The sequence below is a fragment of the Amphiura filiformis genome, chromosome 16 (genome assembly GCF_039555335.1).
Source record: "Amphiura filiformis chromosome 16, Afil_fr2py, whole genome shotgun sequence".
Lineage (NCBI taxonomy): Eukaryota > Metazoa > Echinodermata > Ophiuroidea > Amphilepidida > Amphiuridae > Amphiura > Amphiura filiformis.
The window spans coordinates 8383162-8401888 of NC_092643.1; the positions used below are offsets into that span (position 1 = coordinate 8383162).

General features: G+C 37.7%; 1 protein-coding gene across 1 annotated transcript; it reads left to right on the forward strand.

Moving 5' to 3' along the window:
- LOC140172408 (uncharacterized) lies at nt 1-18040 on the forward strand. Its single transcript, XM_072195557.1, has 13 exons — nt 1-112; nt 3621-4782; nt 5234-5237; nt 5516-6536; nt 7130-7251; nt 7930-8076; nt 9605-9962; nt 10424-10626; nt 10900-11061; nt 12131-12243; nt 12937-13199; nt 13801-13867; nt 17505-18040. The coding sequence occupies exons 1-13, from the start codon at nt 1-3 to the stop codon at nt 17983-17985; spliced, it is 4215 nt and encodes a 1404-aa protein (XP_072051658.1). The 3' UTR covers nt 17986-18040.
- The last annotated feature ends 687 nt before the right edge of the window (nt 18041-18727 follow it).

The following is an 18727-nucleotide window of genomic DNA, read 5'->3' on the forward strand; positions in this document are numbered from 1 at the left end:
ATGTTCTACCTTCATGGTATTATTGGTATACACAGTGTTGCTGTCAATGATATCAAAATGAAGTATCTTTTGATTCTCCTCGTTTTCGCTACATACGGAGGAAGAGGATCAGGTAACTGAAATGTGCATGTCAAAAAATTTGATGTATGTGTTTTTTCAGGCCGTCAAGTGGGCATGTATGGTATAGCGATAGAGCACATGTCTCATGATTGTGAGATTGTCGGTTCGAGCCCCGTCGTGGCCATACGTATTGTGCCCTTGAGTAAGGTGCTTTACCCCAATTACTCCTCTCTACCCAGATGTTTAAATGGGTACCGGCATTCTTTAATGGTAGGAAGGTAACATACTGGCTGTGGAGGATGTGTAGCCATCCCCCTACAGCAACATTACATTGAAGGACATTACTCTTATCCCATATTGATCCTATAAGAATATTTTTAGCTGAGATATTACCCATGCAAAACTCCAATTGTACATTTTTGTACATTTTGACCTCCCTGAAAACCAATGTCAGACATTTTGCCCCACCATAAGGGAGCGATCGTTCTTTATGGCAGGGGGGAATGGGATAATTTAGGGGGAACACGAAATTTTTTGTGGTCTTGAGGGGGAACCTGAAATTTTTAGTTGAACCAGGAGGGGGATTGTTAAATTTTAAATGGAGAAAATTGGGAAAACAAGGGGAACGCGAAAATTTTGAGCGGACGTGAGGGGGAACGCGAAATTTTTGTCGATATTTTTGCCAAAACACCCATTCCCCCCCCTGCCGTAAATAACGATCGGTCCCTAAACTTCAGGTATGTTGAAAATATGTTCTTTTACAACATTTCTGAGAGATAGTGGCTTGGGGTCTTCATGACTTCGCTTTAAAAACATCAGTTAGGTTTGCCTACTCACATATGAGTCATTCCAGCCACATCAACAAAATGGGTTGGTTGGTCAGTGGTCATCCCCTTTATGGGTCTCTCAAAACCTTGTTTCCTTTTGTCAAAATTAAATTATCAAAGACGAAACGAAAAGAGGTTTTGAGAGACCCATAACTTCTACAGTAGATAAGATACAATGTTTCTGAGGCAAGACACCCTAAGTAATACTTTTCAGCTTAATATCTTTTTCGCAAAGTCAAAATATGAGTGTCCCAAAACGTGTTAATTCAACGATGCGACTCGAGAGAGCAAAAAGTGGGGGTCTGGGTCAAATTTTGACATGCCATATCTCCAAAACCGCTTGGAGTTGAGCATTCATTTTTTCCATGTGTTCATTATGCTCATAGAGATATGCTAGAAATGATTTTCAGCAAAATTTGAAGGGATGGCCACTGACCAGTACCCCCATTTGTTGATATGGCATGGAATGACTAGTATGGAGTAGACAAGACCCCAAGCCACTATCTCTCAGAAATGTTGTCCAAAAACATATTTTCGACATACCTGAAGTTGATGGTGGGGCAACATGTCTGACATTGGTTTTCAGGGGGGTCAAAATGTACAAAAAATTTACAATTGGAGTTTTGAATGGGTAATATCTCAGCTAAAAGTATTCTTATAGGATCAATATGGGATAAGAGTAATGTCCTTCCAAAGGTCTCTGACTGGCAAAAAAATGGACAAAAAATTATTTTTACTTTTGGAGTTCTGACCCCCCGAAGTTGGTCCTGGATGGACGAAGTTGCATTTTGAGTGCCCTATATCTTTTAAAATAAAGAAGTTTCAAGTTTTCTGATGCCAGATTTGAATTATATACAAAAACGTACCCCAGGATACATACTTGTAGGTGTAGGTGGTTCCCTTTATACATTTATGGACCTCCAAACATCGTCTTTCGCCTTGCGACACATTTTGTACGCTGACCCCCCTAAATTTCAAATTGATGCCACAGGAAAACGAAATGGAGCATGAAGCTCAAATTTGCAGGATTTTACTTTCTCACCACACAGAAAAAGAGGTGCTGCGTTGCACATCCCTGGAGTGGCTCAGCAAAAAGGGCGTTAGACCAATAAAAACACCAGTCTTCCACACACTGTGGGCGTTCCATAATCTTGTCGTATCCAGCCTTTATTAACTAGGCATCTACCTCTATTAAAATAAGTTGATTGGAACTTAACAATGAATTCAAGTAACAGATCAACTCACATAATCCCTTGCGTTTTCGTTTCTGAAAAATAGAGGTCCCGAAACAGAAAAGATAAAAAGACCCTTAGTATCATTATTATTACAGACTTGACATTTAACATGTTTAATATGGAATACTTTTTCGCAAAATTCCAAGGCTGGTCTGTCTGCATAAACGGCACGGGCTAAATATTAATTGGGGTGTGTCGGGAGATGTAAAATAATTTTTGGCCGAAAATGCGCTTTCCATTAGTTTACGTTATAGCGCTCACAATGTAGTGAATTAGCCTAAAATGGCGGATTTATGGAGACTGAATTCGATTTTTGTAGGGATAAAATTTCTTAATTTTAGCATTATTATTCGGATATTGGGAGGGCGGGTTAGTGTAGTTGTCTTCTCACTCGCTTCTCACCGCTGTGGCCGGGGTTCAATTCCCCGCGGCGCCACATGTGAGTTTGGTTGCCGATCCATGCTCGTCCTCGCAGGTTTTTCTAGTTCTCCGGGTGCTCCGGTTTTCCTCCTGCATCTAAAATCGGACATCTTTCCATATCCCTTTCCCGTCATATCTGAATGGCATCCCTTGAAATTAGTAGCCTCTGAGCACTATTGGGATTAGCCTTGCTTCGGCCGAATGTTATAAATAAAAGAATTTAAAAAATAAAATATTATCAAATTTATAGAGGTTTGAGGCGATTTTACTGAACCTAAATACCAATAAGTGTTCGTCAGAACTGAAATGCACCTGTGATATACCAGTTTTGAAAGTGGGGGAAGCTTTGAAAAAACATGGCTCTTAAAAGTGGTACGCACTCAGAATGGTCCCTTGGGGCCAAATGTTATGAACGTACTGTACACAAAGAAACAGTGTGAGTTCATTGGCCAACCAGTAACCCGCACAGTTGTTTTTGTACCGTGAGTTTATAACATTTAACCCCAGGGGCAAATCAAACTTTCTGAGTACGTAGAGCTTTCAAGAGCCCTATTTTTAAGCTCCTCCTCTGTTCAAAAACTTAGTACATTGTAAGTGTATTTCAGCTGTGATGAATACCATTTGCTGACGAAGTTTAAGAAATGTTACATCAAACCCCTATAAATTTGATAATAACAGAACCATGGTGCATAAAGTCCGAAATTGTGTCCCCCCACAAAGCCCAAATTCAGCCTCCCTAAATTCGCCATTTTAGGCAAATTCGATACATTATGACCGCCATAGTGTAAACATATGGAAAGCACATTTACTATCAAGCAATTATTTTACAGCATCTCCCGACACACCCCGATTAATATTTAGCCCGTGAGGTCTATGCAGACTCCGTCCAGACCAGTCATGGAATTTTGCGAAAAATATTCCATATTAAATGTCAAGTCTGTATCATTATCATTATCATTATCATTATCATTATCATTATCATTATTATTATCATTATTATTATCATTATTATTATTATTATTATTATTATTATTATTATTATTATTATTGTTATTATTATTGCATTTGAATTCCTCAGGCGTTCAAGGAAATGATGATTCCCTCTGGACGAAATTCATATTCACCTTCCCGTATAACGTTGAAGCTGACAATCCCCGTGTATTCATAACAACCGAAATGAAGGATCCAGTAATGGTGTCGGTGTCAGTTCCTGGTATTGAATTTATACATTCTACTAACGTTACGAAAAATCAGGGTGTCACAATTGACCTTCCACCAGAAGCCGGTATAACAGATTCATCTAGTGCCATAGCAACCAATAAGACAGTGATTGTCAGTGCAACAGATGATGTATCTGTTCATGGATATTATCTTGCAGGTGGAAGTCCCGATGGGTGGTTTGTTCTTCCAACCACAGCCTTGGGCATAGACTATGTAGCAGTAGGATATGATCATTTAAACAATGCCTTCTTCTCGGAATTTGTAGTAACAGCAATTGAAGACAATACAACAGTATATATTAAAGGGCAGATTGAATTATCGATGCAATTGCAGCAGTATGAATCCTATCAATTCGTCTCTGACCGTGTAAATCTTACGGACATTACTGGTATGTCAATCAAAACTGACAAACCCGTATCAGTAATGTCCGGTCATCAATGTGCCAATGTACCAGCTGATGTAGGCGGCTGTGATTATCTAATGGAACATCTCCCTCCAGTGAGCATATTGGGACATCAGTACATACTCGCTCCGTTCCTTGGACGTATTTCAGGTTTTGTATACCGCGTAGTAGCTGCATCACCTGGTACAACAACCGTGTCCTTATCCGGAGAAAGCATTTCTTTATCAAGTGGAGAGTTTTATGAAGGTGAAACCACGACTTCAGATGACGTTTTAACAGTAATAGCAGATAAACCTATTATGGTGGTTCAATACGCCAAGGGATCGTATTCAGATGGTGTGGGAGATCCATTCATGGTTATAATTCCACCAACGCAGAAGTACTCAAATAATGCGACATTCCCGAGTGGAACCTTAAGTCTTGGCAATCAACAACAACAGTATATTTCAATAATAGCAATAGGATGTGAAAGCTTGAACTTGTTTAACCTGGATGGCATGCCACTAACTACCAAAACACCAGCTTATTACAAACACCAGATGGGGAGTTTTGCGTTATTCGTACTTCAATCGGTACAGGTTTCCATTCAGTCACCCATCCATCAGCGTTATTCCTAGTTCTCGTCTACATGTTTGGCAGCCCTGAGTCCTATGGCTTTGTAGCAAGATGTCTAGTTCACACTGCTGTTGGTGTAGATGTGGATGCAAGTACTGACATGCCTACCAATGTCGCCCCTACAGGTGAGTCACTTGTAATTTCTATGATAGAAAGGCAATTTTACACGATTTTTGCCCAAAATATAAAAGTGACATTTTGTGTTTGCCAGGCCATTTTTCAATTTTGCACTATGGTTTTTTCTTGGGGATGGAGGTTAAGGAGTTTTGTTAAAGGGTTGTGTGAGCAAAACAATAATTTTTTTTGGTTGCCCACCCCCCCCCCCCCCACACACACACACACACACGCGCGCGCGCAAAGCAAAGACCACACTGCTAATAATTGTGAAGATAAGTTTATAATAGTAAAGCTGTTGTTGTTGTTGTTCTTCATCTTCTTCTTGTTATTATTAGTTTTGTTATTATTATCATTTGGGTTTTCAGGCGATTCTCCGTGGACGAAATTCATATTCACCTTCCCATACAATCCCTATCAAGTCACTCCACGTGTATTCATCACGACTGAAGTGACGGATCCAGTAATGGTGTCGGTGTCGGTTCCTGGTATTGGATTTATCCATTCTACTTACGTAACAAAAAATGAAGGGGCCACGGTTAATTTTCCTATGGAAGCTGGTATAACAGATTCATCCAGCTTTAAAATTACAAATAAGACAGTGATTGTCATTGCAACAGATGCCGTATCTGTTAACGGTTTTAATAATGGTGATGAGATTCAAGAAACCTGGATGGTTTGTTCTTCCAACAACAGCCTTGGGCAATAACTATGTGGCAGCAGGATATGAACCTTCACATGAGCCTTATATTTACTTCTCGGAGTTTGTAGTAACGGCAATTGAAGACAATACAACAGTGCACATTAAAGGGGAGTTAGACTTATCAATGACCTTGCAGCAGTATGAATCCTATCAATTCGTCTCTGACCGTGTAAATCTTACGGACATTACTGGTATGTCAATCAAGGCAGACAAGCCAATATCAGTAATGTCCGGTCACCAGTGTGCCTATGTACCAGTCTATATATTTAGTTGTGAATATCTAATGGAGCATCTTCCTCCAGTGAATATATTGGGAAATCACTACATACTTGCTCCGTTCCTTGGACGTAAAACAGGATTTATATACCGTGTAGTAAGTACATCACCTGGTACAACAAGTGTATCTTTATCTGGAGAAAGCATTTCTTTGTCAGCTGGGGAGTTTTATGAAGGTGAAACCATGATATCAAACGAAGTAGTAACGGTAATGGCAGACAAATCTATCATGGTGGTTCAATACGCAAAGGGAGTGATGTCTGATGGTATTGGTGATCCATTTATGATGGTGCTTCCATCGACGCAAAGGTTCTCTAACAACGTAACATTCTCAAGTGGAGTGGCTAACGATCAACAACACTATATTTCGATAATAACTTTAGAATGCGATGACATAAACTCGTTTAACCTAGATGGCCTACCACTTAGTACACAAAACATCAGCTTATTACCAGGACCAGATGGTGCGTTTTGCGTTCTTCGTACTCCAGTGAGTACTGGTTTCCATTCAGTTACTCATCCGTCAGCTTTATTTCTAGTTCTCGTCTACGGGTTTGGCTACAAGGAGTCCTATGGATTTGTAGCAAGATACCAAGTTCACACTAAAGACCGCGTAGATGTGGATGCTAGTACAAACAGGCCTACCCTTGGCATTCCTACAGGTGAGTCTCTTGTAACTTCTATGATATCGGTAAATCTCCTTACCTCTGACACATCCCACTGTACATCCCACAGATTTATTTGGATGGAGAGAGAAAGTTGGGACGTAAAAAAAAGACGTCACTGATTTAATAATACATGTACATAATTATGAGCTCACAAGCACGTTAGCCATTATTCGGTCATGTTATGTTTTGCCCTACTATCATTGTTTATGAATTAATAAACATACCTGGTTTGTTTAAAGTACAAAAAAACCTCTCCGTTATAAAGAAATAAAATTTAAATATATTTCAATTTCCCGGTATCAGGGCGGCCATTTTCGATCATTTCTTGACGTCACTACAGCTCAAGTATCGATACAGCCGAGTGGGCAATGCTAGTTTCCTATGGGGGTTACCCACTTCACTCATGTGTGACTTCTAACAAAAGGTGCTGGTTCCCGTAGTATTTTTTTTTAAATACACCGCCACTGGTTACCATATGAGGTATTTTACAATACCTCAAAATACTGGTTCTTTGTACTAATTATAATGTGTTGAGGCTTTGTTCGATACTTTCTTACTTTTCTTTATTTTTATATGAAAAATAATAGGTCCACGGGATACGAAGCAATGCATTGGAGTTCTAGTGTCTGGGGCCCTATGGCAAAATGCCACTGTAAATGATTGCATTGGGAGAGAAGATAACAACACATTGCTCATAGAATTATCTCAGGTAAACATTAACCGCAATCCTCGGACTAAATTATGGCTCACATTTAATGAAAGTGGAATCCTTAAAACTTATGTCCCTTTGAAATATTGTTTTTAATGTTAATCTAGAAGGGTTGTTTAAAAGGGCATTTCGTGATCCACAGCATCATCCCCCCCCACTATTTTCAAAAAAGGTTGAGATTTTTATACCACTGGAAACCTCTGGCTACATAATGTTTATGTACCAACAATTTCTTGCAGATTAATTCGTTTAGCAAAAATATCGTCAAATTTGAATTTACAACTTACTATGGCCTATGGAGCAACGCAATACATATAATCATGCATAACTCGCAAACACAAAATCGGAATCAACTAAAATTTTGGGAATAAGCTGTTTTAGTGGACATATACTGAAAAATGTCATAAAAAGAGGATGCTAGGATCACGAAATCCTCCTTTAATACAGGGTGAGCCAAATGATCTGCACCCAACTTAATTTTTGTTCGTATGATAAAGTATACATTACTTAAAATGGCTTGATGAATCCAACAGTGACGTCTGCTTATGTAAAGATGCTCACTTTAGAGATATTACATGTTTTGCTGTTTTAGGTCCTTTGTCTTTGCCTGTTTTATTGCCATAAATTTGCACAAACGTTAATAAATATTTTGTTTTTCATTTCATTTGAAACTTCTAGAGTGTAGTTACCCATGACAATGTGACCCAGATCGGCTACGTTTTAGCACAATTGACTAATAGAACCATTAGCATCAATGCCAGAGGTTTAGAAGCAGTTGCATTGACATTAGAAAGTATCGTCGACGTACAGTCACCATCTCCTGAAGTAAGTAAAAAATTAGAATTTGGGGTCCTAAAAATCAAAATGTTAAAAGGTGCAAATCCATAGACATTTGGATAGTTGATGTAGCGATATTGTGTACCAGTTATGTTTTACTCACGAAATTGGTTTAAGGTTAGTCTTATCCCTGGAATTATGGAAACCTTTGGGCCTCACACAGTGTAAATATTTTTTCATACATCTCCATATCCCGTTCGTGCACAGATAAAGAAAGTTTACATATGCATTGTGACATAGATGTGTGATTGAATATATTCTATACAAGCACCTGGATCTTAGGTGAATGGGCTAATGTGTTCCTTTATATAATTGTAATTCTCAAAATTAAATATATCACAATTTCAACTTACGATTTAAAAATCGTTACGCATAAAATGCAGTAAAAATATATCCAGATCAAACAGCAATGGCAGCTAATTAGTGTATTTAATTTCAAGTTAGTGTATTAAAAACAAAACCTGGGTTTTACCTGAAAACAAATCGAATTTCCTTATAATAGCAACACCACATGGAGTACTAGAGCATGTACGCAAATCGTAATAATGTGTAGAATAGAAACTTGGTGGTATATCATATGATAGTCGTATGATGCTTTGCCTGAGTCGCTCGGCCTATCTCGAACAAAATCGACATGCATAGCTATTGAAAAACGAGCGGATTCGCCGTACTATCAAGGCAATTTTTGACACGAAGATATAGGGATGATGATGCTGTGCCTCATAACTGCTAAATTGTTGGTCTAAAGTAAATAAAAGTATACATATTCGGAATAGCAAAGACTTGACGAAACCATCTGTGAAGTCAAATTTGGGCAAAATGCTCAGTTTTGGAGAAAATAAAAAATCCTTTTGACTCAATTTTTTCGGGTAACATACCCTGACCACCTCCCAAAATTCGACCTTTTTGCTTATAAGTCAAGAACGGCATACTTTTTCTGACACCTTGCAATGAGAGGAATAATTTGGTATGCTTGTTAACCAGATTTGAGCAACTTTGAAATTTGATCACTGTGTTGACCTTCAACCTTGAATATGGCCGGAGTGCCGGAAAAAGTTGTAACATCTTGAATGTGTTATAGGACTATAAAAGGAAGCTAAAAAGGTGGGCGTGCTAGGGTCCTGGGGGATGCACATTAAACCCTGGTAGATACTGGACTATATCGTTTTTCTATAGTTAAAATTTTCGTTCAAAGCTTCTAATGGTGTTAAAATTTATCTACACACTCTGATCCTTTCATTTTACCCTGTTGTCATTTCTGAAAAGTGACATGAGCTACGATATTTGGGTTGAAATATTCCAATATTACAATAGTTAGACAGTAAATTGAGTAGAAATTTCACATTTGCTGGGGAACATGTCACTTGGAATTTTAAAAAAATTGGGTGATGGGTCTGAATGAAACTTATTAAAATCGGACCACACACCGTTAATGTTTGCTATTCTGTGTATAATTTTATTATTGTTTTAACCATTGAGTTAATTAATACTTATTTCCTTCTAAAATTCACAATAGGTTACTACTTCAGTCATTGAAACAATAGAAAACATTCTCAAACTTGAAGATGCTATTTTTGAAGCTGCTGTTGATCAAAATGTTCCAACCCGTATTTTGCGTTCCTTGGAAGAACAGCTGACTATTCTGCAAACACAGGGAACGAATATTACTGTAAGGCGAACAAATATTGAAGTCAATGCTGTACAGCTTTCACAAGATAACATAGAGAATGGATTTGGATTTGCTAATATTGTACGGAGTGCCGGTAGTGTCGGATATACTAAGATATTTAATAATCCTGAGGATATACCAATAGAGGAGACAGATACATCAATTGGGTTGCCGTCGGAAGTTCTCTCAAGGTTCAGGTCTGAAGGTAAATATAGACAATATTATTTCCAAGTAATATATTTTTACACTAAATAGTTCCATTGCTCAGTTTGAACATATAATATTAATTAATTAATAAAACAAAATCACCGTAAATTATGCATATTAAAAAGTTTGATTTTTGAAAATTTTGAGAAAGAAACGATCCTTTGAAGGCAGCATTTTGATTAAATAGCAAGTGAAATGTATTATGTATTCAGCGATATTAATGAGATAACGAGGATCGGTTAGGGGCGACTTCAAAACTCGACTGCCTATTTGCCGGAGGCTGATGGCGGTTGAACCGCATTCAATTGTTTGGAACAATAATATCCGGCTCCAATCGGAAGGCACCGGGTTGAGCCAGTGGTTGAATTTTGAAAACGTCCCTTTGTCGAAGATGCCGTCTGCTTGTAAGGGAACAAATATTCGTCAGTATGCATAATAATTATGTTTCTTCACCTGCAGTCAATGCTACCGCCATGGTGCCGGTTACCTTTATTCTGTATAGAAACAGCAAATTATTCCAATCTAGACGACTGAAAACCGAGTCTACGACTGACGGAGTGAGATCGATTGGTACTCATGTCATTTCTGCTACCATTGAAGGGCTTGGAGTTTATGACCTTGCTCCAGATCAACCAGTTGTCTCCACATATCTTCACCAGGAGGTACTCTGCGTTTAATCAAATAAAATTATTTACAAACCCTATCAAATTATGAAAGCAAGGCATTACATGAGATTTGATTCTGGTAACAAAAGTAATGACCATAGGTTTTATGTACTAAAAGTAAGGTTCGCTAGTCCGAAAAAAAAGGGATCGTTAGTCCGAGTCACAAAATGACGTCATAGCAAGATGATACTACCGCCTCTTATACATCAGTAGGTTGATGCTAAAAATTTTATAACCATATTAAGTTTCATATCTTTCATATTTTTGCAGCAAGAAAATATGTATGACAATTTTCAATGTGTATTTTGGGATTTTGAATTGGACAATGGGCAAGGTGACTGGTCCAATGAAGGCTGTACACTCGTGGAAACCATGGAGACTGATAGGAGCATATGTCAGTGTGACCATCTTACCAGTTTTGCAGTACTAATGGTAGGTTTTACTTCAATTGCCATGAAAGTGGTGATCAGTGCGGTCATTTTTTTCGTTGATTGCATAATTATTTGCGTGGTGTATAGCTGTTTATCATACCACTAAGGTAAACATCAAAGAACACCGCTAACCTGATATATTTTCGTATCTAGTCAGTGAGTGCGTATTTTACGCTTTATATCTAGTAAGTGAGAGCGTATTTCGCAAGGCCGATACGCGTGTATGGCGAGGTACGCGTATAAAGGCGAATCGCGTAAACCGGGCGCGTAAAATGCACGCAACCTGTAATACGCGGAACAGTCATCTATTTTTTGTAATATTTTTCCTATTTAGCAGGAATTAAAATGTTTGAAAACGTAATTATTTCAATATTTAGAATGACTTTGTGGTATGATAAATTCGTTATTAGGTGAAGCGTCGGTATGGTATGGGAAATTGTCGTGCGCTCAGTGTCATACTGGGTTCAGCCTTCGGCTTCACCCGGTAGGACACTTCGCGCACGATAATTTCCCGTACCATACCGACGCTTCACCTAATAACTAATAGTATCAATACCGTAGCATTTCTGATATGAATTTAAATGTCAGAGACCTACAAGAAGCTTTTTAATCGTTTTTTTTTAAAGACGATTATCCGCTTCCTTCTTTGTTTGGGTTGTACTGTTGTCAAGGGTATATCAGTGGCAAAAAGGACACGTGTAACCATAAAATACAGATTATTGTGTTTGGACGTCATTAACTACAATACTCGCTATCTGCGGTCTGCAATACTCGCTATCACTTACGCTTTGGCTACGCGCAGGCGCTCCACCTTGAGGTAAACAACTTAAAATATTTAGGCAAAAAATGTGATATTTTCACTTTAAATCGCACCTCGGCAGTAAACGTTTTTACTGTCTCGGACACATTATTTGCATGTAAAGGATAATGCATTACCCTTTATTTCTTAATTAATTATGTGATTCATATTTTTAATTACTTGGATGATTTCTAATCGTCACCCTGCTACGATGTATTAATATAATAACATTTTATTCACCAATCTTTTGCACAATGTATTGTGATTTTAGGATGTTTACGGTCAAAGGTATTCGACTCCGATTCTTGGTGTCATGAGTATTGTTGGATGTGCCATCAGTATAACAGCTTTGATTATTGCCCTCATTACACATTTGGCCGTCAAGTAAGTATCCTTTTACCTTTTTGAAATAACTCATCAAACTACCCCGCCCGCCTAATAAATGACCGTTATTCCAAAACGTGTTGTAAAAAAACATCATTGGAAGCACAATTTATTTCTGCGCACTTATGACACCTCATTTGTTGCAATTGTTCGTATTGAGTGGTCTATCATTCCATCTGCAGCCCGCACATGGAATGAATGAATGAAACACTTAAGAAAAACCCTGCAATCTTATTGGTTCTTAGCCGTGTGATATGACCGATTTAACACGGTTTAGCGCGTGCAAGTCGACGCGATACTCGTACGCGCTATTTGAACCAATCGGAGGTGCATAGTAACAACGGGACTGATCGATTCTAAGCCCAGATAATTCCTTGTAATAATACCTTGATTAAAATTTGGTATACTTATGATTGATATATTTATTTGAATTGAAGTGTTTAAGAATGAGAATAAAGATATTGTTTTAGCCGCTGTCGTGCATCTATCGTGTCATATAACATGCGACATCATTATTTTTGGCGTAAAACAACTCGGTGTTACTCAAAATAATGATGTCGCCATAAAGCGCTATATAAATATCTACATTTTGTATTTATTTATCTTGACGATAGACAGCACGACAGCTGCTAAAAACAAAACTGCTTATTCTCTAAATATAGTCAATATTCAACTATTTTCAATTTTTCCTAGATCTCTGCGGACAAAAACGCCAAAGAAAATTGTAATATGCCTATCCTTCACTCTTCTGTGTTTGTACATCGTGTTTGTAGCGGGAATAGATCGCACAGACTCGTATATAGGGTGCAAATTAGTAGCAGCATTGTTGCATTATCTAACACTGTCATCAGTCAGCTGGATGGGAGTCGAGGCTGTTAATTTGTACCTACTGCTTGTCAAAGTATATAATTCACATGTTTCCCATTTCATGTTGAAAGCGTACATAGCTGCCTGGGGTAAGTAAGTTACATATTCTTGCATTTATTATATCAACTCTACTCCAACGATGAGGGGGTAGATGATACACCACACCCCTTTCATGAAAAAAAAAAGTATCTGTGACTTTTGCCTGAAATCCAATTTTGACTGACATGAATAAAAATCAGCGATTTTCAACCTCTGTTAGACATGTTACAAAAATGCCTCAAAATAGACAGGCATATACAATGCAGCGAAGAACAATTTTTGAAAGCTATTGGTAGCCAACTGACATGTATAAAAGTTGTTATTAAGGTAAATGCCTACACGCTGTTACCAAACAAATTATGTAACATTTTTGTTTTACAAATTATGTTCGATTATCTTAAGTGTCTAGCAAAAGGGTTTGGGCCATTTTCACCATAAAGTTCATTTAATTGGTATTGTTATTGTGCAGTGCTTATCAAGAAGAGGAAACCAAGAAACCCCGAATCCTATAATCATGCTTTAATTTCTTACATATTTCACTATAATTCAAGACAAACTTAGGAATGACTTTACTTTAAAAATAAGATTCTGTGAGGTAAATAATATGATAAAGCAGAGCAATCTCATTAATTAAATTTTGTCGTCATACAGGAGCTCCTCTCATTCCTGTTATCATTGTGCTTGCAGTCGACTACACACAGTATATCAATGTACATCAGTAAGTAGTTAGCAGAACGGTCAACTGCATATCCGTCAATACACGCTTTTTCAATGGGAAAGCATTGCTGAGCCTGCTTGGATGATGTCACGATGAGGTTAGCATTTATTCCGTATTGGAAAGCGTGTACTGACGGATATGCAGTCGACCGGCCTCTTAGTCAGCATACTAGTATTACTGTATTCGCCATATTAATGAAGATTATGGTACAAATGGAAACCCCAATTTCTCATATTCCTTATTGAGCCTGTGAAATATTAGTGTAAAACCCAATTTCGCATTGGCCCTGTGGAATATTAATGTAAAAGTGCGTTTAGATTATGTATGACACAAGATTTCGAACGCAGTTTAACCCATTCATTACTAACGTTGCAATTATCTATACAAAGTACGATTATACGAGCATGCTACCCATTAATGTGTTCAAGTCATACTTCACGAAGTTAAACTATATACTTAGGGAGTGGCGGGAGGAAAAATTTGACCATAGATAATCAAGTTGATCAAACAAAACGCTTGCAAGACGTAATTACATTATTGTTCATTGCTGATCGAATAGTAATGGAGTCCTAATTGCCATTCGCACTAATTCTCGCTATTCACAATAAGGGCGCCGCCAGCAGTTTGCGATGTAATCGTGATGTATCATGGGAAAAGGTCGACATCCAAGTCCGCGCAATACGAATATTACCATGCTATTACATAGGAATACGTGACAATATTTTTTAGTTTGTCAAAATAAAGGTGTTACACGCGAATCGATACTCAATAATACTTAATAATGTGATTTGAAATGTGCACAATTAATTTTTTCTCTATCGATTTGCGTGTAATACCGTTATATTGACAAACTAAAAATATTGTCACGTGTTCCTATGTAATAGCATGGTAATATTCGTATTGCGCGGACTTGATGTCGACCTTTTCCCATGATACATCACGATTACATCGCAAATCCAGCTGGCGGCGCCCTTATTGTGAATAGCGAGAATTGTTAGGCCAACAAGAAAAAACACGTTGTTACGATTTTCACATTCTGACGAACAGGGGATAACAAAAGGATGCCTCTATATACCTGGTGAAGCTCGTACTTTACGCAAGTCACCGATATTCGCATCGACTATGGCGAAAATGGTTTTTCACTGCAAACAAGCAGATTGAACGTCAACGTCTAATGCGTGCAATACTAATTCAAACTCCCATAGAAACACACATTCACTCACTTTCAGCGCCATGTTCTGACATTTCTGCAATACATTACATAATACTTTTTTCTCACAATATTGCGGTGCAATAAACATGATAAACTCTGCAAAAAATCACTATAATTCGGCATTCAAATCACGAGAACCGGTATTGTGCAATGATCGCCTTGGAGATCAAATGTTGATATTTTTATTCATGATAATGTAAATGCTGTTTGGAATATGTTGTTTAAAAGCAGTAGACATAGCTAGGCCCTACTACATGTTGAAACTGCTGTGGAGTTTGTCAGCAACATTTCGTTATTACATAAAATAGCGGACTGATTTAGTGTAGCGCCCCCTCTACATTCAGTATAATTCAAGCGGACAGATTATAGTAATATTCGCCAGCATGTGGTAATTAATATACTGTAAACAGTAAAAAATAAACATTTTGCCAGGAAAATCCAATGAAAGAGCAACTCACTGCTTTTGCTTTCGCGGTTTGGGCTGACGGCTTGATCACAATGCCTCAAGGAAGAACAGATGATTGTGTTTTCAACTGATGGTGTCCCAGGTTAAAAAAGAAATAAAACAAACAAACAAATAAACAAGTGTCTTGGTCCACTGCTTTTCCCGCGAAACTGCTTGTTGACATTTCCCGGAAGTGATGATGATACATCAGCTCTCGATTGCAAACCAAAGATCTGGAGAAGATACGAAGATGATGTGTTGGAGGTCATACAGAAGGACAGCACTGATCATCTGAATTTCGTTGACCCGACTGGAAATGTCAAGTTCACCTTTGAAGAAGAAGATCTGGGTAAAATCCCTTTCCTTTAATCTTTTTCACTTTAATCGTCCACAAAGAAGACGGGTCCATGAAGCTACTGGTTTACCGCACGAAAACGCATATGGACCAGTACTTAAATTTCCAGTCCCAGCACCATTAACACCAAAAGCTTGGGGACATCCGGACTTTAATGGGTAGGATAGAAAATAATATTATAGAAACAGGTGAAGAAGATAAGAAAGAAGAGGAGAATAAGATCAGAACATCGGCAACAGAATGTGGATATCCCAATTGTCTTTGTTTGGACAGAATGAAGAAGCTACCCAGCAAACACAAAACGTTTTCGACATCATTCGCAAAAGGTTATAAAAGGTTGTCAGAAAACGTTTAAATGTCGGATTATATAAAGGGTATATTAAGAGTATAACACGTTTTCATAACCTTAAAAAACATTTTTTGATAATCTAGTGCTCAGCAAACAAATAATAATAACATTCCAAAAACATTCTTGAAAACTTGATACAAAACATTCTAAACAAAATGTTATTTTGGGGTTGAAAAAATATTTTCCGAAAAATGTTTGCCCAAAATATTTTCAATAACGTTTTAAAAACGTTTTCATGACTTTTATATAACCCGACATTTAAATGTTATTAAAAGGTTTTGAAAAAAACATTTTAAGAACATTTCTGCGTTTGCTGGGTTCAAACATTTTAACATAATGTTATTTAAGTATTGACACAATATTTGGCAAAAATGTTTGCAAAAATAGTTTACAATAACATTTTTTGAAAACATTTTAAAATATTGTTGTAGTGTGTTTTTATACAAAATGTTTTAAAACGTTATCATGACCTTTATATAACCCGACATTTTAATGTTATTAAAACGTTTTTACCTAAACCAAAAGCCAAAATATAACTTAATTAAAACGTTTTTAAAACGTTTTTGTGTTTGCTGGGTAATGAGTGACAAACAACCTGCGCTCGTACAGCAAGACAGAAAAAGAAGGATGACACGCCATCCAAAGGAATGGTCATCCATCTCTACGTAGAAGGCTCGGCAGAGAAACTCCAGAGAATATTCAATAAACACAACATCTCCATATCCCTTGTATAGGATGCGACAAGTCCTACGTAGGGAAGACGGGAAGACAGTTTGGGACAAGGCTCAAAGAGCATAACAAAGAATCTGAAATAATAGCGAAATGAAAAGAGCAAACCGAGAAGAATCTTAACAACACAAATCAGCCATTACTGACCACGTTGCTCAAGAATATCACGTCATTGAATGGAAAGGGGCAAAAAGGTCTTGACATGGACTCAAACGCTTTAACCAAAAGAATAAGGCAAGCAATCCAAATTCGCACAGAGGTAATCAAAGCAATCAATCGCGACGAAGGTATCGTTTCTCTTGATCAGGATACGATCCACTGTTCAAAATAAAAACATCATCCCTTCCGGGAAATATCAACAAGTAATATCCCGGGAAAAGAAGTGGACCAAGACACTTGTGATCAAGCCGTCAGGCTATACGGCGAAAGCTAAGTAGGCCTAGTGAGTTAAATTTTCATTGGATTGACCTAGCAAAATGTTTCAATTATATACTGTAAATAACAAATAAAATAATCATTATTTTGATGTATCCTTTCCTTTCACAGTTGCTTCATGCAGCCAGGCTATGCCTTCTATTTCGCGGATCTCCTCATTATTTTCCTTATCATCATATTCAACGCTCTGATGTTCATGAGGATTATCTATAAGATTAACTGTGGTCGCAAAAAGATAAGGAGATCAAGCAGCAGTAGTCATGGTAGTACCGGTAGTCGTGTTAAGAGCCAGTATATTAGCCGAGCGATAACGGCAGTAGCAATAACATCGATACTTGGACTAACTTGGGTTTTTGGTTTTCTTACTATCATTGAAAACCGCGAGTCTAGCTTGACATTTCAAATTCTGTTTTGTATCTTCAATTCACTACAAGGGTTGCTTATCTTTCTGCTGTTTTGTGTGCGTATTGAAGAAATTCGTGATGTTTGGAAACGGTGGATCGGTTTGCCGCGGGTTGCTCCGAGGGGTGTCAATCCATCTGGAAACGTGAGAGGAACAAAGGCTGCTTTTAAAGTGGACTTCGGTACTTAAGCACCGCAAGCCACGCTTACGCGACGGATGGGTGTCTGGGCGGATGTGCCCCCCCCCCCCCCAGAATTCAGTACTCTAAACTGTAGCCCCAATTGAAGCTGTTTTTACAAATACAAATTAAAGCAAACTAAGAAATAAGCAGTGTTTGTTTGATATTACAGATTGGTGAATAGTATAGAGAGTCGGCAAAAACAATAAATTATATAGATTATGAGAGGTATTAACTACATTTTAAAAGGGCATTTCGTGATCCACAGCCTCATCCCCCTACTTTTCTCAAAAAAAGTTGAGATTTTTATATCACTGGAAACCTCTGGCTACATAATGTTTATGTACAAAATATTTCTTGAAGATTAATTCGTTTAGCAAAGATATCGTGAAATTTGAATTTCGTTCTGGTGCACCAGAACGAAATTACAACGTATTGTCTATGGAGCAGTGTAATACACATAATCATGCATAACTCGCAAACGCAATATCGGAATCAACTGAAATTTTGGGAATATGCTTTTTTCGTGGATATGTATTGAAAAATGTCATAAAAAGAGGATGCTAGGATCACGAAATACTCCTTTAAATAGCTTATAATGCTATTTTTGAATTCATTTACCCGTTTAGCTTCTTTAATTTCACTTGGCAAACTATTCCATAGCCTAGGACCAATTGTTAGAACATCCGTCATTTTATAAACAGTAGTGGCCCAAGGATGGAACCACTGGTATACGATGAATTTGCAGAATTA

Coding starts and splice junctions, on each gene's coding strand:
- LOC140172408 (XM_072195557.1), top strand. CDS start 1: ATGTTCTACCTTCATGGTATTATTGGTATACACAGTGTTGCTGTCAAT. Junction 10,627..10,899: donor CCACATATCTTCACCAGGAG/GTACTCTGCGTT, acceptor ATATTTTTGCAG/CAAGAAAATATGTATGACAA. Junction 11,062..12,130: donor CCAGTTTTGCAGTACTAATG/GTAGGTTTTACT, acceptor TTGTGATTTTAG/GATGTTTACGGTCAAAGGTA.